Source organism: Choristoneura fumiferana, chromosome 6 (assembly GCF_025370935.1).
Source record: "Choristoneura fumiferana chromosome 6, NRCan_CFum_1, whole genome shotgun sequence".
NCBI lineage: Eukaryota > Metazoa > Arthropoda > Insecta > Lepidoptera > Tortricidae > Choristoneura > Choristoneura fumiferana.
Window position 1 is genome coordinate 12,211,266 of NC_133477.1, and position 26,568 is coordinate 12,237,833.

The following is a 26,568-nucleotide window of genomic DNA, read 5'->3' on the forward strand; positions in this document are numbered from 1 at the left end:
AATTTATCTTTGCTTAATTTTTTCTGGGTTAATATTTTATTTTAAACACCCTTTCATTATTTACTTGTAACCATAACTTGTAACTAACGATTAATTTAAATTTCATTTTCGGTGCCTGATTGTTCTGATATTTTCCCTATTAGAGTTCAAGTGACAAAGCAATAATAAAAAGCATCAAAAAAGTGCGTAAAAAAGAGGAATTTAGGTCAAATTAAACTATCTAATTGTTTTTCTCATTGCTTATATTTTGTGGGTCCCGTACCCCAAAAGGGAAAAACGGGACCCTTATAAGATCATTTTGTTGTCCGTTTTTCAACACTCTTTTTCTCAGAAACACTTAGAGTTATCAAGCTAAAATTTAAATAAAATGCTCAAATTAAACTTTTAAGTCAACACTTAAAAGTCGTACCTAGTCGTTAAAAAAATGATATTTCCATACAAATTGCCATAATCAAAAACCTATAGGTCATTTTCGGTAGTCCTAGAAACTTGAAATTTGGTAATTCTGAAAATATTTACTGTCTTACCGGTAATGTTGACCTGGGAACACACACACGCATCTGACTATGAGTAAGTGAGTACGGAAAAAGTGAAAAGTCGAAGTGTCAATCGATTATTGTATTAAATAATTGACATTTACATACATATTAGTGTGGAACTTTATTATTTTGTATCAAATGTCAAAACGGTTGTACAGTCAAGGGCAAAGATATCGACACGGCTAAAGTTGCAAAAATATGTATACACGGCCTTAATATTAAGTGCATAAAGTCGTATATACATATTTTTGCAACTTTAGCCGTGTCGATATCTTTGCCCTTAACTGTACGACAGGTACTGAAGCCAATTGAGAGAGCACGAATAAATACTAACTTTTCCGATGAAATATTTACCATATAAACCTATTATGAACTAAATCTGTACAATCTTCTGCCTGTTTTTATCTGACTCTACTCCCAAAATTCTAAAATTTACATCTCTAGTATCTTTTAGATCAAATATCCAGTGACAGACGAGATGAGCCCCAACCTTCTGGAAGCTGATAAACAAATCATACGAAAATGACCCCATAATTTACGGTTATTGACGACCCCTTCAGTTGGGTTACATCAAACGGGCCCAAAACACGAGCCCCTGTGTCACTAATAATTCAGGCGGTGAAGGGGCGTTTTTCGGGTTTTCCAATCTAAGTTCTTAAGCTTTAGGCGAAAAAACGTGACATTAAAATATTCACGAAGCTATTCGTGGCCGATCGATAGTCCGCCAATCCCTAGCCACTTTTGAGATTTTAATGCTGCCATTGGCAGGGTTTACCAGAAAATTTTGGCCTTTGAGAAAAACTGTTTAGCAATTTTTTTTTAAAGTTCCTAAATGGTTTTTAAAAGTTTTAGTTGACTTAGGTATATTATAGTTAGAGTTACCATGATACACATAAATAATTATTACAATAAAATAAATGAGTCACTCACCTATCATTTTTCGAAGTAAATTCGATATGTTTTAAACTAATCCAACCAAATCAACCAGATTAAGATTGATTCCAGATAAAAATAAAGATTGATTCGAACTTTCGAACGGAATCGACGGTGAACTGACGCAAATAATATGTGAGGGACCTGTATTTTTTTAATACCTAATCATGAGCTATATTTCCTTAATTATCTGCATTTTAGGGTTCCGTGCAAAAAAAACGAAAGCTTTATCCTTAGCCTTGCTTTTGCGTCTGTCTGTCTGTCCGTCCGTCTGTCACAGCCAATTTGCTCCGAATCTACTCGACCAAATCAGGTGAAATTTGGTAGGATGGTGTGTAATCCTAATCCTATGACCCAAACACAGATGGGCAAAGTAAATAATATTTTTTTAAATAGAAAAGTTTTGCAAACATTACAATATTATTTATAACCAATTATGGACGATTTGTTGTAAAGTTTTTAATCAATCTTACGTAAAAGTTACTCCAAGTATAATTTAAAGTAGGTACCTAATTAAAAGCGCAATTAATATAATATAAAAAACTGAAGCTTTCTTGATTACGACGGCACTTATTATGGATTGTGCTCGCACTGGACCTATCCAATTTGCATAGGCTAGGCGCTCATATCAAATTCAAGTCAACCTAACTACAGCACTGAAAATAGTCTACCTACATACGCATGAACATTGCAAATTGACTAAAAGCCTTAAAAATAGTAAAAGTCAAACCCCTCAGTTATTTTTTACTAATAGATCTATCTAAAATTTCTGCCTAATGGTCATTTTAAGAAATCTGTCTTTTCGTGAAAGTAGCTGTAAGCGCCGAATTGTAATGTTCAGACTAAGTTTAAAACTGCCGTCGGAACTTTTGACAAAGACAAGACTAGTTCAAATATTAACTAGTTGGGAGCTCGCTATTTAGCATATAGAATGGCCTGTGGTGTGGTGTTATTTTTCCTGAGCTGCCAACATTAGGATGCAAATAAGCACCTTGTGGCACACTCGCTACTTTGATGCACTTTATAAGCAAGTTTTATCAACCCTAAGTGGCTTTCTACTACAACTTTTTACCATACTACTCTTGTACCATACGTGCAAGACAGCTACCCTGTGCGATAAAATATGTATTTGTACAAGAAAACCGTCCTTTTCTATTTGTACAATAATTAACACAATCATTCACACAGATTCAACTATTACAACTTAATTATCCAAGAATTTGTGGTATTTTAATAGTAAGTATACTAATTGATTAGTACATAAAATATAAAAATTTAATCACACAATTACTTAAACTTGTTGTTTTTACCCCCACGGCCTCCGGCTGTAGGTTCGTCTTTCTCTATCAATTCCTCGTCTATTAGTAACTCGAAACTTCCTAAAGCTTCAGCGTTCGGCAATTTATTCCAGCGTACATCCGGCACTCCATCTGGAGGCAAAACTACAGACAAAATATTGTCTATCAACTTGTACTTAAGAATTCTATCGTTTACTGTAGTAGAAGTCAATGACGGTGAAGCATTGACTTCCACCAACCAAGGTTTCAGCTGGTTATCTATGATGATGTCATACCCGTAGCATTCGAAGCAGTGTCTGTCGTTAGCCATTACTGGTGCAACGGCCTTCAACGAATGCACAATGAGCCACTGCATTGCAGCAAACAACTTCTCCGTAACCGCTCTACCCCTAGTACCCTCCAAATATAGTCTCAAATTCTCAACGCTCATTTTGCCTCCGTGAATACTGTTATAATCACCACCGTGTTTCTGAACGCTCACGTTAGTAAGATGCACGTACATGTTGTCTAACTCTGTCACACTCGTATCGTACTTTACTGTGCAAAATCTACAAAAGCCGAGTTGGAAAAGATAAGCTTTTAGAGGACGGAAAGATGTGACTAACACGTAAAGTCTCAAATCGAACTTTTTGCCTCCTATCAGAAGAGGGTTGTCTATATACCGGGAAATGACGTAGCTCTCTTTACTCAGCTGCGGATGGAAGGGTGTTTTCGCTTCACGGGACCATTTTTTCAGCTTCGATAGTTTATTTATTAGAAAAATTCCGGTGCCCTGTGATTTTCCACACGGCTTCATGATCCAAGTGCTTTGCGGTGACTTGCGATATTCCTCCACGAACATGTTGTAATCCGCTGGTAGAACAAAAGTTACCGGCACGAAATCGAGGTGAATGAAACGAGTGACTATCAGACCACCCGGCAATGCTACTTCTGCCTTTTCTGCTAGTAAACTCCCTTCCCTCTCGAGTTCCTTGCGATATCTTTTGATATTTTTAACAAGCAAATCTTTCCTTGAAAGCTCGTAATGGTTCGGAAAGTGATTTATCATTTGATTGTCATTCATCCTGTACCCACTCTCGACACTGAACAAATTTCTGCAAGTTTGCGTGGATGCCCAGTAGAAGTTCCACTCGTCATCGGGCCCCACTTGGCTCCAGCCGCGCCGCTCAAAGTTACTCAGCAAAACCGACTTTTCTAAATCCGTGCAAAAGTTAACGCGGCACCTTTCAACAGCTGGTATGTTCACTCTGCCGTACAGGCTAGTGGCTATTTTCTTCGCTTCCTGATTCATTGTTGCTGATCCCGTTTATTCAGATGGAAAGTTCGGTCCATTGACCAAACATTTGAGGCGCAGGTGGGTACTGTTGTCATGACATTCGACAAATAACGCTTGCAGTGTGGCGGGCGATTGCGAAGCGCGTTTCACTATGACTACGTGTAAACATGGACCCGTATTGATTTTAACGAGTTTTTGTTGGGATTCGGCGTCGGTTCGCACAGGTGTATCATTTTACGGCAAATTATTCTTAATTTCTCGTAACAGTGGTCGTATGATGATAGCTTTATTGATTAACATTTAAATAGCACGAACAAACCACAAACAACAGAGATGAGAATGAGGAAAACAAAACACAACACATTTTTAGTAGGTACACGAGCGTTTCTGTTTCAATTTAGACTAGTAGTTGTTAATAGGTACAAGTGTTTCTGTGTACTTTCCATCTCGTTTGAAGTAAAAGCTTTCCCGGATATAAAGCGTTGAAATATGTTACCCAGAGTCAGGTATATATTTTTTGCCACAAACACGCTCCGCCCTCTTGCCTCATAGAGCCGTATAATATTTCATACGGAAAGCCTACATGCAAAACCTATTATAACGAATTGTGAAGGATGTTTGGCAAAACGTTCATGGGTTCTGTTATGTTGTTTTTGTGTTGTAGGTACATGTACGTGACTAACGACACTATTTAACATACTAAGTAGCTGTTTTGTTGCATTTGCTTTTTAAATCGACTTTGGTTTCATTAACGTTATTTTGTTGGTACCTAATTATTTTCAGACTTAAAATACAAATTCAAAACGCTTTTTAATTTCCTGTTTTCTGTACTTTGTTAATATTGGTTTATCTTGAACTGGCATGAATTTGGCATTTTCCTTTATCAAATACAGGAAAATATGTATTTTGTAACATAACTTGGTAAACAGAGACGATAATCATTACAACGAATTAATATAAAAAAAATATAATAAAATATATATGATTTGCTAGTACCAGTTTTAATACTTTCTTTGCAAAAGAAGTAAAGTCTAACGGGGAACTAATAAACGCGATGTCCGTCTCTATAAAAAAATAGAAGCAAATATCCGACATAAATGTCCTGATTGGTTTGTTCCGATAAAGTTTTTTTTATCTGCGGAAGCATCATATAATACAATGGATAAACTTTATTAATATATTAACCGCAAGAGATTTCGTTTATTAAGCATAAGTTCGCTTACTACTCTCTGAGATTCATTAGGATTTTGCAATACTGATTTCATTTACTTAAAACATTAAATTTCCTCATATCTCATTTTACTAAATGGGTCAGAAAAGTAACCATAAACTTAGGCCATTTTAAAAACAACTTTTTATTGTGTTCATTTATTCGTAAACTTACCTTAAAGGCGATCAGCCGTACAACTGTCAAAGAGCAACGCGGACATGAAATGATTATAAATGATTTCTCCAGATTAGGTGGAACCATAAAAACGTGATACTCTGCCTCTAAAAATATAAAAGAAAATTTGATGATAGACATTATGCCCCTGCCAATAAGATTGACAAGCCGTGTAATACCTTTAATCCATTTTATTATACGCTAGAGTTTATCCTTACAATTACTCGTTAATCTCTCAGCAGGCATATTTTGTACCTGCAATTTTTAATTCACCTAATAAATAAAATTTAAAGCTTGAAAGATTTATTTAAAACTTAACATTAACATTGCCATACTGTAAAGAAGAGGTTTATTACGAAACATCTCTTCTCTTGGTTTTTTTTATTTATTACTTTATCAATACAATTTTAAGACGCCCTTGTATAACACAGCAGATAAAAATATTTTCAAAGATGTCTGCAGCTCGCCAAGCAATTTTGTACAAGTTGTTTTAAAATTAATGTTGGGCTCGCCCACCAGGTCTTCCACATCCACATTTCTTCTGACACGCCAGGCTCCATCCACTTGTCTTGTAGGTCCCAGAATCTTCCTGTAGATCTTCCTCTCCGCCACTAATAGCTTATTCTCTTCCTTCAGAGTTAGCGTCCAAGCTTCGCACCCATACATTAAGATTGGCCTTATCACTGTCTTGTAGACTCTCATCTTGGTGCTTCTACTAATAAGCTTGGACGCCAAAATTTTGTGAAGGGCTGCTGAGCATCTTAGGGCGTTTTAGATACGAACGTCAATTTCATCTTGCCTCTGGTTTGTGTCTGTTATTGTGCAGCCAAGGTACTTAAATTTTACATTATAGGCGAGAGCAAGTCTGCACGGCTTCGTTGGCTCGGCCACGTGGAGAGAATGGCAGAGGATCGTGCGGCCAAGAGAGCATACCTAGGACAACCGACTGGAAGACGGCCAATCGGAAGGCCTAGGTATCGCTGGTTGGATAAAGTCCGAAAAGACCTGTGCGACATGCAGGTGGCAGACTGGCGCCTTGTTGTACAATTGGCGGGTCTTGTGTCGGAGGCCCAGATCCACTTTGGGTCGCTGAGCCGGCGAAGTAAGTAAGTAAGTGTTTTAAAATTTCTTAATCTGGAATAATTTAACACCTAGTTGGGTTAGTTTGATTGATTAAACATCCCTGTAAATGTTTTAATCAACAGACTTTGAACATCGAAAAATTTATGGGAACATTTAATTTTGACAATTACAATTTAAACTTAATTTATAATGATCAATGATCTATTCTAATTATCTATTCAGTCATTCATTTTATAACAATTTTTAGATAAATAAATAATGTAACAACTCTACTGGGATATATTTTGTGATCCTACGTAACATATAAACAAGAACAGCTTTATTAACTGGCAAAACTTCGGGAACTAAATCACCGGCACATAAGCCTTGCCAAAAATTATATTCTCGTTGTTTTATCGTTATAATACCAACATGGAATTAACAGACCACGATATCCGTTGGCGGCATGATCCAGAGTTGCCAACTTTCTAATTTATCTTCTGCTGTCGTAGATGTGGGGAAAACTTGCTGGAACATAATTCTGGTAGGGATTTTGGGTTGTCTAGGTTTATTATTAAATTTATCTACACACGTATTATAAACACTCTATAATGAGTTCAAGAAACGAAAATGATGACTAGCGTGAAGAAGAACTGTTGTTAGAGTAAATTTCTTGTTTACAAAAATGTTATTATTTCGTAATAATAACGTCAAAGTCGATTTTATCTGTTTGTAAATTTCAATTTCGAACATTTAAAAATCAAATTCATTGGACCTGAATTCTAATTAACAGCTGAAACGAACTTTTATTCGAAATGAATTCGAGATTTTTCAAAATAGTTTGAAATTGATATTTCAAAATATCAAAATACGCCCTAAGACTATTATTAAAAGTCCAAAAATATAAGTAGACTGTTTTGTTTTGGAGTTCCGTGTCTTGCCTTTGACTCAATCATTAGATCAACTCGGTTGTAATGGTACAATAATATAATATGGATCTCAGAATTACGCATAGTTGACAAGTTTCACATAGGTCAATGCAACAATTAAAAGCTGGTACAGTCACCAGCACCAATATCTGACACAACAAAGCGTGCATGTAAATATCTGATAGGACTCTATTTCTACGGCCAGTAGGGCGTTTCAGATATTTTTGCACGCTGCGCTGTGGCAGATATTAATGCAGGTGACTGTAAAAATCAAGTTTAAAGATTCCGTTACATACATAGATACATATATAGTTGCAAGTGAAGCTAATAATACAAGCGTGATAAAATGATTGAAGAGAGTAATGCCCGTAAAAAAACTATGCTTTTAACTAGTTAAGCACTAGTCGAACTATACAAATTTCTATCTTAAAATTGATTTCAAAACGATTTACGTGCAGGTACATAGATATATAGATGGAAACAAAGTAACAACTTTAACTTAGAATTTACGCTAGAAATCACTAAGTGCACCTAAGTTCCCGGCTACTAGTATCGCCTCCGAGACGGAGTGTTCAGGGGCAATTTATTGCGTTTCCAGCACAACAATAAGAAAAAACAAAAGCTGCAACCTCAACAACTTACCGCTAGCCACTACTTGGTGTGCTCAAGATCACGGAACTCTTTGTTTCCAATATAACCTATAATTTAGTTGCGATTCCGTAATTTTCTCTGTAATTAAACATCAAAAACAAATTTTGCCCGCTGCTTTGCCGCTGTGGCAAATAAAGATACAGAAACTGTTAAATTTTTGCTATGATAAAAATATAGATACTACCTACGCATTTGCGGCACTTGTAAAAGTCTTGAACAAAGTAAAGGTCCACACGCATTAAAGCAAAGATTTATTATAAGAACTTTCTTTCTCGCGTGAACTACCTACTAACCCAACTGTTGAAGAAATTTAAATTCCGGAATTTCACTAAATTTCCGCCAGGTTTCCCAAAATTACACCGTGATCTTTATTTATACAAAATACAAATACAAATACAAAATTCTTTATTTCATAAAATACACGTACATTTACAATTTAGGGGATGAAGCCTCCCGGTAAGCAAACAATGCCTGTACTTATAGGGAAACTCCGCTCTTCCATAGATTATAACAGGTAGGTATAGCAGTTTTTACGAAATGAAATTAACAAACTAGCTAGGATATTATATTATAACACTAATATTATAAATGCGATAGTTTGTAGTTTGTTTGCTACTTCGATGAAATTCAGTATACAGATAGTTTGAGTCCCGAAAGGATATAGGATAGTTTTTATCCCGGAAAATTGCATAGGTAGTTCCCGCGGGATAGCGAAACCGAATTCTATACGGACGGAGTCGTGGGTAACGGCTAGTGTTAACATAAAAAACGACCAAGCAAAATTTTATACCTATCCCTAGATACATTTAATATTAAAAAAATTGCGATTTTATATGCACATCTAGATCCTTATCTCGTGGAAATATCTAAACAACTAGCCTTTGTATTACAAAGATGCAGCTGCATACCAAATTTTATCCAAATAAAAACACACTTAAACATTCACCTTTATAATTATAATATTAGTTAGAAAAATAACAACTGCGAGAGTTCCGCTAGAAATCACTAAGTTCGCGGCACCCAATATCGCCGATTAAACAAAGTTGTACCTACTTTTGCGATTTATCGCGTTGTCTGCGCACGGGGAAGTTTTCTGGGATGCGCGCCAGCGGCGACACATGTTATAAGATGCCGCAACTTCTTAAATTGAACATTGAGAACAAAACAAAGCTTCTATTTATTTGCAAACGTCTAGTCCACGGCCCGGGCGAAGGAAATTGGCTGCAGATGCGGGTGGGTGGTTTATCTAGAATTGTTGTTTACCTACTTGGTGCAGTGCAATCGATCGAAAGGTAAGATTGTTCGTTGGGAAATAATTCTTCAGAAATAATATTTATGACACTTAATCTGTCATTTATTTATGTCAACAAACAGCTGACTCGTACCTACGCTTTTATTTAAAATTTTCTCTTCATATTTTGGACAGTAGATTGATTTTTTAATAATATGTGCCGTATTCGAAATACTAGTAAGTAAAGTAGGTACCTTTCGAATAGCATTTTCGAGTGATTTGATCTCATTGAGATCATAATAAATTTATTTTGATAGATTTTAGTTCAGAATGTTTAGTTAAGAAATTAAAAACTTGACAAAAAGGAAAAAAACATACACTTTTATCAGGTAAAGCAAATTTCAAAGTGACCAATAAAGACAAACAAATCCATTTAACAAGTGTTTATGATTGGCCAGTGTTCAAATCATACAGTGTTTTGTTTATATAACACACTATTCATTCATAAATATTCAATATCATTTTGACGTACGTAAGAAGCCATAAAAACCCTACGGGGTTTGTTCCGAATGTTGATTACCTATTCAAAGTATTATATTCGGATAGGTCCGGGCCAGGATATGTGGTTTTATTCAGGATCCAATTTTGGATTTATGTTTCACGATCCTAAATTCTGCCAATCTTATTCGTCCGGCCTACCTACACGTGATTGAAGCACTTCTCAACATAATAAGTAGCTACAAGTCCCAAATTACTACCGCAGAGTCTTAACGCATTCACTGCCACCTGACTTCATTCATTCATTCATTCACATGTGCGTTCAAAATGTATGAATAATTATGAAGTTCCGAAAACGCACATATGCGTCGGTGGCAGTGAATGCGTTAAGCAAGGATATCGTACTCAATGATTCAATTTACTTGTTTTCTGAACGGATTCTTTTATATTCCCAAAACATTATTTGTGGTATCAATCTCTGAACACGAGTACCTATCTGCTAAAATCTGTTTCGATTAAGCCGGCATAAATTCTTTGTTTACTTTTCATTTCGTTCGTAAATAACAAACACTCTGCCCACTGACACAAAGACTGTAAAATACTTAGTACGGCTACTTAAACCGTATTTATGTTCCCATTTTATTTGTATTTCCATGATTTAAACGCGGTCCGTCGGACAAAGGGAAACGGGAAACCCATGGGAATTTAGAATCTGGGCAGCGTTTTGCCCAGGACGCGGAAATATAAGCCGAGCAGGGTGATTGATGTAGTCCGTGACAGGATTCCCGACGTAAAATACCAGCGTTAAATCCTTTTGTCACCCGGAAAGTGTATTCAAAGTACAAAATACACCCTTAAGATTTTTGATGCGATCAAAATTGAAAACAAAGCTGGATTGACAGCTCTATTACGTAAATTTTAATGAAATAAAGAATTAGACCCATGTTAGACCATATAAAAAGAATAGACGAAGTTCTGCGGCAAATTTAGGGCGGTAACATTGCGCTACGTCGTGTGCATAAAGTTGCATACCTACTCACACGTGCAAACAAACTTTGCCAAGCAATCTAGTTGGACTACTACGCGTGGGCTACGCTGCACTCGCGCGCGAGGAAAGGTGTTGTATTATCCAACCTCGCTTTGTTGTACACAGAATTCTGTCTTTCAATCTGTTATACTTTTATATTAATAATTGAACTGTAATTTCAGCGTACGTCCGGAACTACCACGAAATACACTGAAGTAAATATGAGTGCAATACTAGTAATAAGCTTCTTTTAACTGTCATTTCTGTCCTCAAATTTAATTATTTGTCTTCTAAATTAATAAACCAGCGACTAATTTTAAGCGTCTAATAAATACTTTTCAAGCGACCATAAATTGTGTAATCCAAGTTACTTTTTAATAAATCAGCATGACGATTATTATATAGCAACTAAATTTGTAATATGTCTATAAATGTTTAGCTTCTAATAAGTGTCCTTATTGCATCTAATATTATCACCTCTATTTTTATAAGTTTGTATACAGAAATTATGACTGAATCTACCATAAATGAACATCAAATTTATTTATATTGTCATCAAAAAATTAATAGTGGTAGGTCAAATTTTATATTATGACCAATATTTTTATTCCTGTGTTAGAATTTATGTAATAAGCGACAATCTTTTTTAATTAAACATGAAACAAAAATGGTTAATGATAATCTGAAGGGCATAAGGTAAGAAACAAACTATAATTTCTTCTGTGTTGTGTATCAAGACAAAAGTGGCTCGCCAGAAAGTCGGTGAAGCCCCGCTATGGCGGGGCTTCTATTTTCTGCTCTGAGGTAAAATGGTAACGAACGAATTCATAACTTCTTTTGAGTTGTGTTTCAAGTCAAAAGAGACCCACATGAAAGTCGACGAAGCCCCGCTGTGGCGGAGCTTCTTTTTTCTGCTCTGAGGTACAAAAGGTAACAAACGAACTTATCATTTCTTCTGTGTTGTGTATCAAGGTCTGTGTTATATATCAAGGTGAAAGCGGTCCGCCAGAAAGTCGATGAAGCTCCGCTACAACGGGGCTTCTATTTTCTGCTTTGAGCTGTTAAAGGCAACGACCGAACCTATCATTTCTTCTGTGTTGTGTATCAAGGCAAGCGGCCTGCCAGAAAGTCAACCGCTATGATAGCGGGGCTTCTATTTTTTACTCTTAGGTTCAAAAGGTAGCGAACGAACCTACTTATTATGAAATGAGTGTATTTTTGTTAAAGAATTTGATCACTTCTAAATCGTGTCTAATTGTAAATAAATACATGCGACCCGTTGCGGTATTCTGAATGCAGCGCGCTCATTGGCGGGCCAGCCGGTCTCATTCCCGCGCAGCGCACCTCGAGATGTGTTGCTAATTTTCATTAAAAAAGAAGACAAATAATTATTTTTGTTGCTAACTCATTATTTACGATGCTCTTTATTGGAGGTTGATTTTGACTAAATTAGTAGACGGATATTTGAAGCTCAAAAATAAATAAAGTAGCTGACTTACAATATTAGTCGCCAAATCATCAATTTTGAAGATAATTATATTTATCGGTAGCCGAGTTACATTATTTGTTGTTCGTAAATTGTCGCTCGATCTTGCATAATTTGCTGGTATTGTAAAGATGGCATATTAGTTTAATAGAAGCTGTTCTATTAACCCGTTGCTTACATACAAAAACAGATGCTCCGTTGCGGATGCTAAATAAAACTTTAGTCGCTGCACTTATTATTTCCCATAATCAATCATTATAAATATCATAAATAAATAAATATCACGGGACAATTCACACCAATTGACCTAGTCCCAAAGTAAGCTTAGCAAAGCTTGTGTTATGGGTACTAAGCAACGGATAAATATAATTATATAGATATAGATACATACTTAAATACATATTAAACACCCAAGACCCGAGAACAAACATTCGTATTTTTCATACAAATATCTGCCCCGACACGGGATTCGAACCCGGGACCTCAAGCTTCGTAGTCAGGTTCTCTAACCACTAGGCCATCTGGTCGTCATTATAATATTATGTAAACCCATAAATAATTTTGATAACTGTAAAACGTAACCAAAAAAGAAAACATTCTTCTCAGCCTTTAAACTTCCCACTGCTGGACACGGGCCTCCTCTCAGAATCAGAGTGCTTGAGCCGTAGTTTCTATGCGGGCCCAGTCCGAATTGAGAACTTGAATACACCATTACTTGCTTCGCAACACAATTTTTTGTAGATAAATATGTACGTATAAATGTAGTGACCCGGCACCGCATCAGAAAATCTATTGGCCAGCCTTGATGTAATTCAATGACTTTCGATCGCGTATTTCCGCTAGTGTGCTAAGATCCGAAGTATTATGATTTACGCGGAACTTTGTTCGTAATGAACTGAACGCGTACTGTAAGTCTAACTATCGCTATTCCGAACCATTTAACAGCATGAACCGCTGGTCTCGTTTGGAGAGTTATACTGTTGCTAACACTAAAGATATTCCTATTTAATGTGGCGTAACACAAGACACATTAAAAAAATTCACTCGATTTATGTCGTTCGCGAAAATGCGAGTCTCGCTATTGTACATATTTTTTACTTTCAACGAGGTCTTTACATTACTACTCTGGTATTGGTACCGAGTATTAGTAGTATTGGTGTGAATGGAAAAATACCCTCGATTTTTAAGATTTGACGCAAAAAGAGGGGTGTTATAAGTTTGACGCCAATGTCTGTCTGTCTGTCTGTCACTTCGTAGCTCACAAACGGATGGATTTCGAGGCAGGCAGGCAGGCAGGCAGGCAGGCACACTCACAGACATACACACACACACACACACACACACACACACAGACAGATAGACAGACACACACACACAGAAATGCACGCACGCACGCACGCACGCACGCACGCACGCACGCACGCACGCACACACACACACACACACACACACATAGCAGTCAAACTTACAACACCCCTCTTTTTGCGTCGGGGGTTAAAAAACGAAGTATACGAAGTGCAAAATTCAAATTTCGTATCTTGCCAGTAGCCCCCCTGGTCTGGTTTTCGTAGTAGCCCCCCCTGGTCTGTTGTGTTTCGCATGGATATACCTACATTGATAAATCAAATACGTAGAGCCATGATCCTGCTTATAAGCGCCGATCTAAGCGGATTAGCTAGCTCCTTATCAAGTTTCAGCGCAAATTGGCTTATACATCGTACCTAGCTACTTTACATTTGTGTCGGTAGCTATTAAATACCTGTTATTTTTAAAATTGATAACTACATTTTTAACTAAAATTATTATCAGTGCTGTAAATTGTTCTAATGAATAAGTTTTTGGTAAACATTTATTTTTTAATATAAAGCTTTTTTTGGCTGCTTACTTGTATTGACACACAAACTACATTTGCATACCAAATTTCAAGTTGATGCCATTCACCGTTGAAGAGTTCCGTCCTGTGGAGACGATCCTGGCCGGACTACCAGGATGTAACTACCAGATTATTGTATCGTCACGCAATTTACATAAGTATATACTTACGTAGGTTCTTACCAAATTTCAAGTCAATCCAACTACTGGAAGTCGATCGAATTTAACTTTCAAAATTAATTTATTTATTACTAACAAAATAACATGATATTTACATCGATAGTTCTTTAATATAAAACAAAATAAAGGTAACTAAAACTACATACAAACTTGATTACAGACAGACAGACATACAACGGGACAGGTGAAACTAAATAAAAGTTTGTAAAAATAAACGCATCTAATTTTAAATTTCTCATATTAAAATTACAAAGCGCCTACAACATAGAAAAAGTGATTTTTCATATTTTTTTAAAGAAGGTGGTGGATACTGTATACCTACACATGTCAACGTATAAAAGAGGTACTTATCTTAAGTTTTGTTTGGCTTATTTATATATAAATTTGCAATTGCGTCCACCAACATCATAATATTTTATTTTAATGTCAACCATTAAGCTGGATTTATGTGTACTATAATAACATTGTAACCTATCGGCCGTTTCCAAGTCATTTGCCAAATCGTTACAAGATGAACGTAAAAGTTCTATTGAAATATGACACCTGTTAGCGAAGTTGATATCAAAGGCGAACGATGTAGGGGAGTTGGAAATATTCCGCTTTCTGCTTACTTCCAGGATTATTATCGCCAGTCAATTTATGATGTTTTTTCGCGTGTATTTTTTGATTTATTATTTACAGAGGTTAGACACAGTTGGCTCCGGCTTCCCTTTACGTAATGGCAAATATAAGGAAAAATGCTAAAATATTTGCACTGGTTACTTTTATTTTACGAACTAAGAGAAAATATTGGTCTCATTATCTTCATATCAGCAAATAAATACTTAATTAAAATGTCTGCCTGAAAGTTAATGATTTTAAACTTTGCTACTTTACGATTAATAGTTATTTGTGCAACAAGAGAGCAAAGTTGTTTTTTGTTGCGAGTGTTGATTTTGAATCCCGAGTAAGCGAAGGATTCTATAATTGAATCACGAGCGTTAGCGAGCGATTCTAGGTTAGAATCCTGAGAGCAGCAAGGGATTCAAATACACGAGATGCAAAAAAACTTTGATCTCGTGTGACACATACAATTTTTCACCTCAGCAGCGAGAACATCATTTAAATATAACATAAGAGTAAAACCCCATATACATACCTGTTTATAAAACAAACACATTTTTTTTATATAATCCAATTATTAATGTAATGTATTAATTATTATGTCACACTTATTTTTTAATACTTCAAAAAGCCTCATCTTGGGGTCATTAAAAAGGTTGAACAATAAACGTATAATTTATAATGTTATTAAACCTTTAAATATGAATTTTATTAAGATTTCTATTACATAAACATATAAATAAATTTGTTAAAAATTCATTCAATTTAACAAATATTTATTCCAACTATAGAGGCAGTATACGGAATTCTTTTATAAAAAAAAAACAAGAGAAGCGGCTTTCGTGCAACGAGGTTGCATACTTTATTAAAAGATCGGGAAAATTTACATTTTGGAAATATTTCGTTGTCATGTAATTTATTAGGTACCTATCTATCGATATATTTTTAATATCAAAAATTTAATTTAAGATCGTAATCAACACATTTGATCCTATCTCTCGCTTTTTTCGTGTTGAAGTGAAATGACAGATCAAAGTAAAGATCCAATATTTGGAATTCAGTGAGTAGACCCAACACTGTTACTCAGCATTAAAAAAATAATAAATAAAAAGTTATTTTGTCTCACTGATTTCTCATAGCAAAACCTGCCTGTTTGAGGTGCTGAGGTGTAAAAATATTTATTCAAATAATCATATAATTGTACATATTTAAAAAAAATTGAACCTACAACTAAAAACTAACTAACTTAAACTACTACTAACTAAACACTACTTACTAACTTTAGGATTAAAATCTGTCAGTTGAAAAAAAAAACGATGTGGACTGAATTTCAAAGTGATTATTCTCATTATACAATACTTACGCATGAAAACCGGAACTTAGGTAATTACGTTTCATTTTTCGCGATTTCCAATGCACAAAATAACGTTTTATCTACGTTTTTTGGCTGAATTCGAAATAAAAATATAATCAGAATTTCCCGTTATATCAACAAAAAAAAACACTAAAGTCAAACGAACTAAAGTTCGAGCGGCCAGATATTGGAATCAATTCAGAACATTAGACCGAAGGTCCGGAGTATATAAACTAAATAAAACATAAAATACAGGACGATACTCGATAGCAAGTATCGGCGAGGACGCCGATCCTCCTCAAAGTGCCGTAAAACGTCCGTTTGGGTCTGTACCGGATACGATTTTAAGATTTATAACTCGCCCCAAAAGTTTGTTAATAGACTAAATAATAGAATCTAGACGGGTAGCTTCCGATACGATAAATGTTTCAAGTGTCGTCGCAAATGCGGTATAGCCATCGACATTTGTTGTACTCGTATGTAGGTATTTACTAAGGTGAGGCCAAATTAACGTATTTTTTTTGAGTTGTGAGTCGTGTAATTTTGGTTTCATACAAAAGTCCTATTTGCGCAAGATTTATTTTGCATCGCCGTGTGGCACAGACTGGACTTTGCTATAAAATTGAATGCAGCAGAAGTTACGCGAACGAAAATACGCGACTAACAGCTCAAAAAATTACGTTCTTGCCTCGTCGTTCGTACGCCTCACCCTAAGACGAATATTTGACTTTTTAGGTGAATTAAACTCAATGGATTTGAATTAATTTTATTTTACAGATTTAAATGACGACAGTGTTTTTTTTTTTTGTCAAATTATTTTTAATTTAATATAGTTGACATACTCGTATGTATAAACGTAAGCAAGTACTATAAGATAACGGTACACGGCAGTCTTATGTATCTATAATTTATGTGGTAGGTACAAATACAGTAAATTTATAAAGTTTTACATAAGAGTTTTTTTAATTAGTGACCGATTAAAATTAGTCCAAAATCATGACTGAGTCTGAGTATTTATATTTATTTATTTTTCAAGGATATGGGGTAGCATATGAGTAAGTGGGTTACCTAATGGTAAATCACCGCCACTACCATCAGCACTAATCAACATCCGCAACACCAAAGGTTTGCGATAGTTCTTAGCTATGTTTGATAAAAGTCGGGTCAGTCATTTTGAGATATTGAAATTTAAAATGTCAATGTCGGTATTTTTTAAAGTTTTTTAAGTTGGTTAGCTTATTAGTTTGATAATGTAGATGTATTTCAGCATCTTTTAATCACGAAAGTAATCAGCGAATCGGGCATCAACAGAGAAGCGCCTCTGCATCCAATTATTCACGCGTATTTTGTACAACAACCATTAGGGTGACAGTGCGGAAAATATATATCTTGTGTACAAATTAATCCGTGTTAAAATTAGGAAAACTTTGCCTTTATATGCGGGCTCGGACGTAAGCGGTATTAGGTAAGCTTTACTAATTAATCTCGGCTGGGAGGGACATGAGAAAGAAAAGGTTCGGTCGAGGACATAATTGTGGTATTTAATTAAGGAAAGTTTATTTTCAATTCAAATTGGATTACGTTTTCAGTCAATCTGACAAGGTTTTTTTAAAGTGTCTAATGATAATATGTTGCCTTATCAAAAAGAACTGACAGGTTATTTCATACATTTAACTTAAGATTTAAAAGTCAATCATTTATTTTGGAGATCAACCATCATTAGATTATGGTAATAGAATATAGGTATATGATTTAATTCTCTTCTATTTTGATAAAGCTAGCAGTATAAGTAATTGAGTTTCTCGAATGTTATTACTTGCATTAAATATGTTATGTATGACAGTCGCTCGAACTCGAAAGTGGTTTATCATACTCGTGCATCGCTTCAGGCACGCGTCAATTCAATTTTGATAAGCAAATTCACATAAGAGATGGATTGCAATTAACTTAGCAAAGTCTAAATAAGTGGCACGTAATTAATAGATAAATCATGGGACACTTGACACTAATAGACCTAGACCCAAAGTAAGCAAGCCAACCTTGTGTTCTGGAGAGGTACTATGCAACGGATGTATGTTTATACTTAAACTCCGGAACCCTAAAAACGAAGCAATAGAAAAGACGGAGCAATTTTCCGGTTCAAGACACGCCAAAAAAATATATATTTTATTAATATTGGTATTTCTGCTGGGATATTTTTTTTGATATTTCATATATTGTTGCAATACGTTACATGAATAATATGTCCGGTGAAGAAAGTTTGAACCGAGCATTTTTCCGTAAAAATATATTAACGATTTAAGACTTTAGGCATTTACTTAAATCCTAGTATTATTATTCTTTAGAAATTTATACAATACTTTTTATTTATTGATACTTTAACATATAACCTGACTACGAAGCTTGAGGTCCTGGGTTCGATCCACGGTCAGGGGAGATATTTGTGTGAAAAATACTAATGTTTGCTCTCGAGCTATCTATCTAGATAGAATACATATTTAAACACATACTGAACACCCAAGACTCGAGAGCAAACATTAGTATTTTTCATACAAATATATCTCCCCTGACCGTGGATCGAACCCGGGACCTCAAGCTTCGTGGTCAGGTTCTTTAACCACTGGCCGTCAAACTGGACTACCTATCTGGTCGTCAAACGTAATAAAACGAATGTTGAGGATAATAAAATACAAGGTATCAAGGTGAAAGTAGATACGGATCTCCGCAAAAAACGTCCGAATCAGCTCAGTCTGTATTCGAAATGCATTACTTGACAAGGCCTAACCCAAATTCAAGTCAGGCCTAAATTCTTATTATGCTAGGATTCACCGCGAGAGCGAGACCATCAGTCAAAAAGGCAATCATTTATCTCTCTCGAAGCTCCTGACAGCCTACGGAGGTGACAGTTCCCTTAACTTATCTATTTAGGCTGAAGTGTTTTTCCAGTAAGAAATAGTGGAAAAACTTGACTTTTAAATCCTGACGAAGGCTTATCAGCTCACGTCCCGTATCAAATGTATTTCACCCCTCGAACGGGGCTAGGAAATCTCATTAGGATCGGCGACTGCTCTACTGACATAACGACTGTTGACACGTAACAACCAGTCAATGCATGTACGAGGACGGTCTTTGGATGTACACGCTGAAATACTGAAATGCACACAAGGACAGATAAATTTAAGTATCACCTGATGTCGTGTACAAGGTGTTTTAAAAATGGTCCAGAATAATTCAGCAAATGGTTGGGTAGTGGATGTGTGCTGATTTAATTGATTGATCGATTGGAAATCGTCGTAACTACACAGGCGATGTACGTCGTCAAAGGGGTGATTTAATTTTGAATCAAACATTTCGATCAAACACCATCAAATTAAAAAAATATGACCACCACGGTCAGTAAAAGTAATCAGATATCATATCATGCAAAGGCCTCCCTCAGTGTTCCAGTCCTCTTATTCTGAGAGAAGGCCTGTACACTGTATTGGGACGTATATAGACCGAGATGAGGATGATGATGGTGATGATGATGACAGATTTCCAGAACAAACGGCACTACCCGCAACCAACTAGTTCTTGCAACCTTTACAGATCGTCGGTCCATCTTATTGGCGGCCTTCCCTCGATACGTCTTCCAGTTCGCTGTCGCTACTCTAGAGGGTACTCCCATCATTGTTCTACGAGCACTGTGCCTTGCCCACTGCCATTTAAGTCGCAACTCTCAGAGCTAGGTCAATGTCATGTTTGTGTTCACCTACGGATTTCCTAATACCTCATTTGATCACTTAATACACATCCTCGGACTAGGAAAACGTGACTAAATTTATCATAAAACATGGTATATGAGATGCTGCGCCAAAGTCGTAGCACTATCGTAGCACGAGCTACGCAACATTATTCATATAGGTAGACCATTGCAGAATATGACGCATATGATATCAAAAACTGTCGTAACTCAAAATTTTGGGGCTTTTGAGTGAAGTATACAGAAAAACAGATAATAAATGCTTGATTTTTGGGTTACGACAGTTTTTGATTTTACATGCGATTATTCGACTATGGTCTAGAGCAGTGGTTTTCAAACTTATTTGGCCAGTGGTCACTTCGATTTCGTTATTATTACAGAGATCGCAAGGGAAAAAAACATGTGGTCTTTTTCACTGACGCGCTTATTTTGATAAGCAAGCGCTGCTGTGGCATGCCGGCGCGCGTGCGATCAAAGCTTAAATCTTTCACGGACCTTATTATGATTATTATTTTTTACATAAAACTGACCGTGATTGACCCCTATCTCACCTGCTGTAAAGTGCAGATGAGGCTAAAGGTGTATCTCACTGGTTCAGTAACAGCTAACATCTCAGCTCGTGCGGACTTCAGTTTGGGAAGCACTGGTATAAAGCCTCCCGCATTAGTATAATTAAAGCTCCAATATTTTTTTACTCTTGACACATTTAACTTATTGTATAATTCAAGCTATGAAAATCGTCAGCTCATCTCGTAGTGTATGTCTACGTATCGGGGTAAAATAGGGTAAAACATAATTTCCGCATAACAAAGAACGCATTCGGGCGTCTAAATAAAAACTAAAAGGGAAAACACTGGGCGTCGCAATCGAGTGGCCGCGTCGCCCGCACGCCTACTCTTGACACAATATTTTGTTATCCTTACAAACAAGCGAATAGTGAACCTGCTTTTTAGTGACCACGTCGGAATTACGAACAATATGATATATAAACATGTACGAGTATGGATGGATCTGGGGAAAAACACAGGCTTCATTTTAATTTAGATGTTCCGACGGGATTTGGTTGTAAAAATGAAAATTTGTAAAATCACAAAATTTCAAGCGCAAAAATATGTATCTATTTGAACCACTCAAAAACATGTGACCTTATTAGGCGGAATAAGAGTTTGTGGTGGTACATATTTTTGAAGGATTAGATAAGTCCATATTTTTCCATTCAACTGTACCAGGGTGGAAACTTTCTGCTACTTATGTGATATTGACATAATGATATACATTGACATATTTGTGATATTGACATTCCATAGATTTGCCAAAGACATCATAGCAAAATTGATTATAAAATGGTTCCACCCTGGTACGGGCAAGGACTTTAATTAATGAGCCACCTTGTAACCATTTCACCGTTAACGTCACAGTGACATCGCATAAGGGAAATCGTAATGACTTTTCCTTTGAAAAGGTTCCATGGTAGTTCATGAATGAAAGTCCTTGACCGTACGTGATTCAGTTTCCGCGACTGTATAAAAAAAATAACGTTTCATTTGTATTTATGCTTAATTCCTGAAACTGTATTGTCCGCAATTTTGATTTACGGGAAAACTGGCGAAAAACCTTAATAAGAAAGGTAGGTGCTTCAATAATAAAGGCCTCCAAGTATTCTTGGAAAACAATTTGCAATGTCAGCCCCCAAGAAAGTCGGTCAAGTGAGGGAAGTACATTGCAGAGGTAGATAACTAAGGTAGGTAGCTTTAGCTAGCTATACCTACGAGTACTACAGTATTATAAATACTGAGTGGGAGTCTAGTTATTCGCGAGAAGAACATACATTTCAAAACAAGGTTATTAATTATACTACTTATAATTAGCACAATGACAGCAAAACATTGTAACTGAACACTTTATCTATTTAGATACATAAGTACCTACCTATATCATAAAACGTTCAAGAAGCGTAAATTATGACTAGGATCTAGATGAACTGTTTATTGAAACATATTTCCTATGTGTGAAAATGTAATTATATTGAAGTCGATTTTATTATTATATACTTATATTCAAATTTCGAACGTCTCTCAAAAACAAAGCAATTTGATTGGACCTCAATTCTAAACAATTTTAACAGATTTTCACAAGTCTCGCACGTTACGTTTGTCTATGAATTAAAAAACTAGTACTAGAACTGGTAAAATTGGTTTTTTTTTTATATTAAGCGACATATTTTTTTATTAATAATAGTGTAGTGTTTAGGAAGCAACATGCGCTTTCGAATCGTATATATATTTTGAAGTGTTTTTAAAATGAAATGACAATTCTACTCTGGATTCTGAACTAAAAATACATTCAGGTTTTCAGTTATTTATTTAAATTATTATAATATATAACTTAACTAGCTTTACCCCGTGACTCCGTCTGCGAAAAATTCGTTCATCGCTATCCCGCGGGAACTATGTAACTTTCCAGGGTCTCAAACTATCTGTTCTCATTTTAATCAATTCAGCGGTTTAAGCGTAAAGAGGTAACAGACAGACAGGCACTTTGCGCTTTTATAATATATAATGAAGTAAGGATACAAAGTGTTTACGGATTCCCGTACGGTTTTAGGGTCTGTTTGCACTAAACAAAATCACTATTAGAATTCAACACAAAACATATTACGCAAACTTTGTCGCTAACCAGAACAGCGACAGTTTCCCAACATATATTAGCAAGTTTTGGTAGTATTTCCAACCATTACGTATAGTTGCAAAGTTAAGTGCCCCCGGGGGCTCACATATTGTAGATTAAGTATATTTCGTATTATACCACATGCATTTTCAAGCTCAATTCCGATTATTACATGGCTATTAATTCCTAGGTATAAGAATATTAATTATTGTGAGTTTATATACATAATGTGATGTTTATAAAGTTGTCTAGTACCCATACCACAAGCTATGCTTATATTGGGATTAGGTCAATTAATCTCAAGTCAAGTGTCCCGTGATCTATTTATCTAATACCTTTAAACGAGCAATTCTTGTATTATGTACCTAAATATACCAAATTTCAGGTATTAGAATATAATTAGAATCTCGGAAACGGCTCCAACGATTTTGATTGATTGATTGATTTTTAAGAAAATCTTCAGCAACCAGTGGCACCAAATCTCTATTTTTTGCTCTAAACGGAAAGCGTTGTCTTAGCTTTTCAAAAATTCCCTCCTTGAAAGGCTTAGCTCCGGTTCGTCGCTAAGAAGATTCTGGCATCCGGAATAACCACCGACATACTATGGGAATAGATAAAGCTTGGCCGCTTTCTAATGCCCTTTGTGCGGTCGGATGCCGCTCCCATATAGGCTTCTTCAGCCACCCCAACAGAGAAAGTGTCGCTGATATAATGCTTGAATCAATGTCATAGATGCTGAGGCCATTGATGGGACTTGGCGAGCGCATCGACCTTTTCGAGGAATCCACGTGTAACAGTCTCAACGTTATGAGAGTATTTTAAAGATGGAAGCGACGAGCAAAGCCATTTTCAAATGTGCCTGGAGACTATTAGATCCCTATTATATCCTCGTTCCTGTCCAACATTTTTTAATGGACTTCCTTTGTTCTGCCCAGTGATCTCAATAAACATCTCGATATCAATAATTTCGCAACAAAATGTTGCTATAAAAAATATCCGTGTATTTTCTATTTTCTTCATTGATTATGCTAGAATGGGCTTGCGACACCTTAAAATTGTAATGAAAAGTACACTCTTTAATTGTCTAATTTTATACTCTTACATTGTCTATTTTTGTAGTACATCTGTGGGCATAACCTTTTGCGGCAACGCGATGGGACTGCGGTAATATGTTCACCAAACAGGCGACTTTCATAATAGAAACGCAACACAAAAGGGGACAAGGGAAACGGGATAAATGTAAGTATGTATCTATATTAGGGGAGGTAGGTACGTAGATGATGTCGCTATACGTCTTTTTATAGGAGACTTGTGTAGGTACGAGTAGATTATTGTTTATTAAATTATTGTAGTATCATGAGCGGGGATTAGTTATTTAACATACGTTGTTATATACTAAAAAAGTTATTTACTTGTCTCTCTCTCTCTCTCTCTCTCTCTCTCTCTCTCTCTCTCTCTCTCTCTCTCTCTCTCTCTCTCTCTCTCTCTCTCTCTCTCTTATTTACCTACTGTGAGGAAATAAGATGAAATGATTTAAAAATAATTGTAGATTTGTAAATTTTGTCCTGGATCCGTTTCGAGAGTGTGAAGTGATACAGTAGGTAATTGTTGTACCTATGTTCAGTGCCCTTAGTGTAAGTTTTCGGTTACAAAAAACGTCTCGATCGCGTTCGCGTTAAAATCTCAATTTGTATGCAAACACGAACAACGCCTCTAGCGGAACGTTTGCGATGTTCGTGTTTCCATACAAATTGAGATTTTAACGCGAACGCGACCGAGACGTATTTTGTAACCGAAAACTTACACTAAGGGCACTGATCGAAAGACAGTTGAGAATGCGTCCAATAATTAGTGAGAGCACGCCAAAGACTACAGTATATAGTTATAGGGAGCACGCAGTTGACGCATAGGAATGAGGTGGCGGCGTCCATTAATGAGGAGAGGTGATTTTTTTTCGATTTTACCCGTGGGAGATGTCGTGATATTTGGCCCGACTCTTCCTCCACCCATATTTAACGTAAAATCTTTCGTATTACGTACTATATGTATTTTTTGTGTAAATTCATTAGTTTAATATGCTTGATTGAAAGTAGAAATAAATCATATTGTTCGTACAAAAATCTCCATTTATAGTTAATCAGACTCTTTATAAACTAATTGCTAAAAATTTCGTGTTGTTACTTGTTTGCGGAAAAATTAAGTGATATTTCCGTAAACCCCTTCTCTTTTCCTCATGAGATTGGCTGAGTTTTGGCTCGAATCCCTAATATATCCGCCAACATCATATCGCCCTCTAAATGCCTCGAGTATAGTTTATGGACAGCGGGGCTACTCCGAAATTCGAAAATCAAAGTTCGTGTCGTTCGGTCCCTCTGACGCTTATAGGTACTAAACTAATCAATACGAGAGTAAGAGGAACGGTACGATACGAACTTGGATTTTCGAATTTCGGAGTAGACCCTCAGATTACTGTCTACACAACATTAACCTGCTAATTCTTCTCTACCCGTGATCTTGACGTAAGTGCATATTCGCAATCGGGAGCTCAGCGGGAGGTATCAATGTTTCACATCACGGAATTCCGGGATGGCGTAGGTACTTCCCGTAACAAATATGCCCAATGTACTTACAAATTGGTATTATCCTGTCGTCATATTCGTTATTTTTTGTATAATGTTTGAGAGAAAAATGCGTTTCTATTTTCATGAACGTGTTTTCAATTATTTTTCCTCTCAAGACTTCCGATGTTTTGGCAAAATGAAATGAAATGAAATATATTTATTTGCGTAAGTAACAAAGAATTCGATAAACATACAACTATAAAATTATTGTTCAGTTTCGTGCTGCAATAGAACCTAATTAATGAACCTATACGTAATAGTATCAATTTTAGAAACAATTACATTTTCCTAGCTATGTTGGGCCAATGATTTAACCTACCGTCCTAAACGTAATTAGGTAAGTACAGTTCTAGATCACGGTTGTATCAACTCAAAATAATACCTACCTACTTACCTAAGTACTCTATTTTAGTTCAGACATGTACCTATTCAATTTCTAGAAAGGTTAAATTAAAACGGTGGAAATACTTGGGGATGATATACGGAGTAGGTACCTACCTACTCTTGATCTACAAATGCGTTATTGTAAGTATAATGATACTCGTATAATGCAAATTACTCACAAATCGTCAAATTTACTGGATTGTTATCAAATGCACTTGCTTAATCTAAACCGTAGATTACTCAACCAAAAAGTTTGTCAATTAGTAGTTCCACTGAAAAAATGTACACCTATACGTTAGGTATATCAAATGGTCATTATGTATTTTGTCCGTTTTTTCTATAAAACTTTATGTATTTTGACACATTGTCTTTCCGTAATTATTTAGAATCATTACAACTGTGCATCCTAAAATAAATTACCATTTCAATGAATGTCTTTTTAATCTTCAATTTCGCAAATTGGTATTAAAATTATTCGTCATCCTCAAGCCCAAGGATAATAACAATTCAATTTAAAAACGAGCAAATACAAAACAATTGGCATTACAGATAAAGATAACGAGTTTCGGACGAGCGATTATCCCGAAGATGGTTATTATCAGGGTATTAAATGGGTATTAAAACGAAACAATTGCTGTTTTTCCTATCTCGAAGTGAAAATGTCTCACTGAGGTAGGTGTAGCTTAATTTGGTAGATACTCCAGAAGGCTCAACGAGTCTCTGGGCAGATATGATCTGAGGCCTTATTGTCTAACACACTTGGAATCACAATCGTTTTCACCATTTCTTTCTGTCACACGGTGTGAGATGAGGGTAGAAAGAGATGGTGTT

At 35.9% G+C, this 26,568-nt stretch overlaps 1 protein-coding gene across 1 annotated transcript; it reads right to left on the reverse strand.

Annotated features, from left to right (window-relative positions):
• Nucleotides 1-2,759: 2,759 nt before the first annotated feature.
• LOC141428653 (polyglutamylase complex subunit TTLL1-like) lies at nt 2,760-4,112 on the reverse strand. The gene has a single exon (XM_074088661.1). The coding sequence runs from the start codon at nt 4,059-4,061 to the stop codon at nt 2,760-2,762; it is 1,302 nt and encodes a 433-aa protein (XP_073944762.1). The 5' UTR covers nt 4,062-4,112.
• Nucleotides 4,113-26,568: the final 22,456 nt, after the last annotated feature.

Coding starts and splice junctions, on each gene's coding strand:
- LOC141428653 (XM_074088661.1), bottom strand. CDS start 4,061: ATGAATCAGGAAGCGAAGAAAATAGCCACTAGCCTGTACGGCAGAGTG.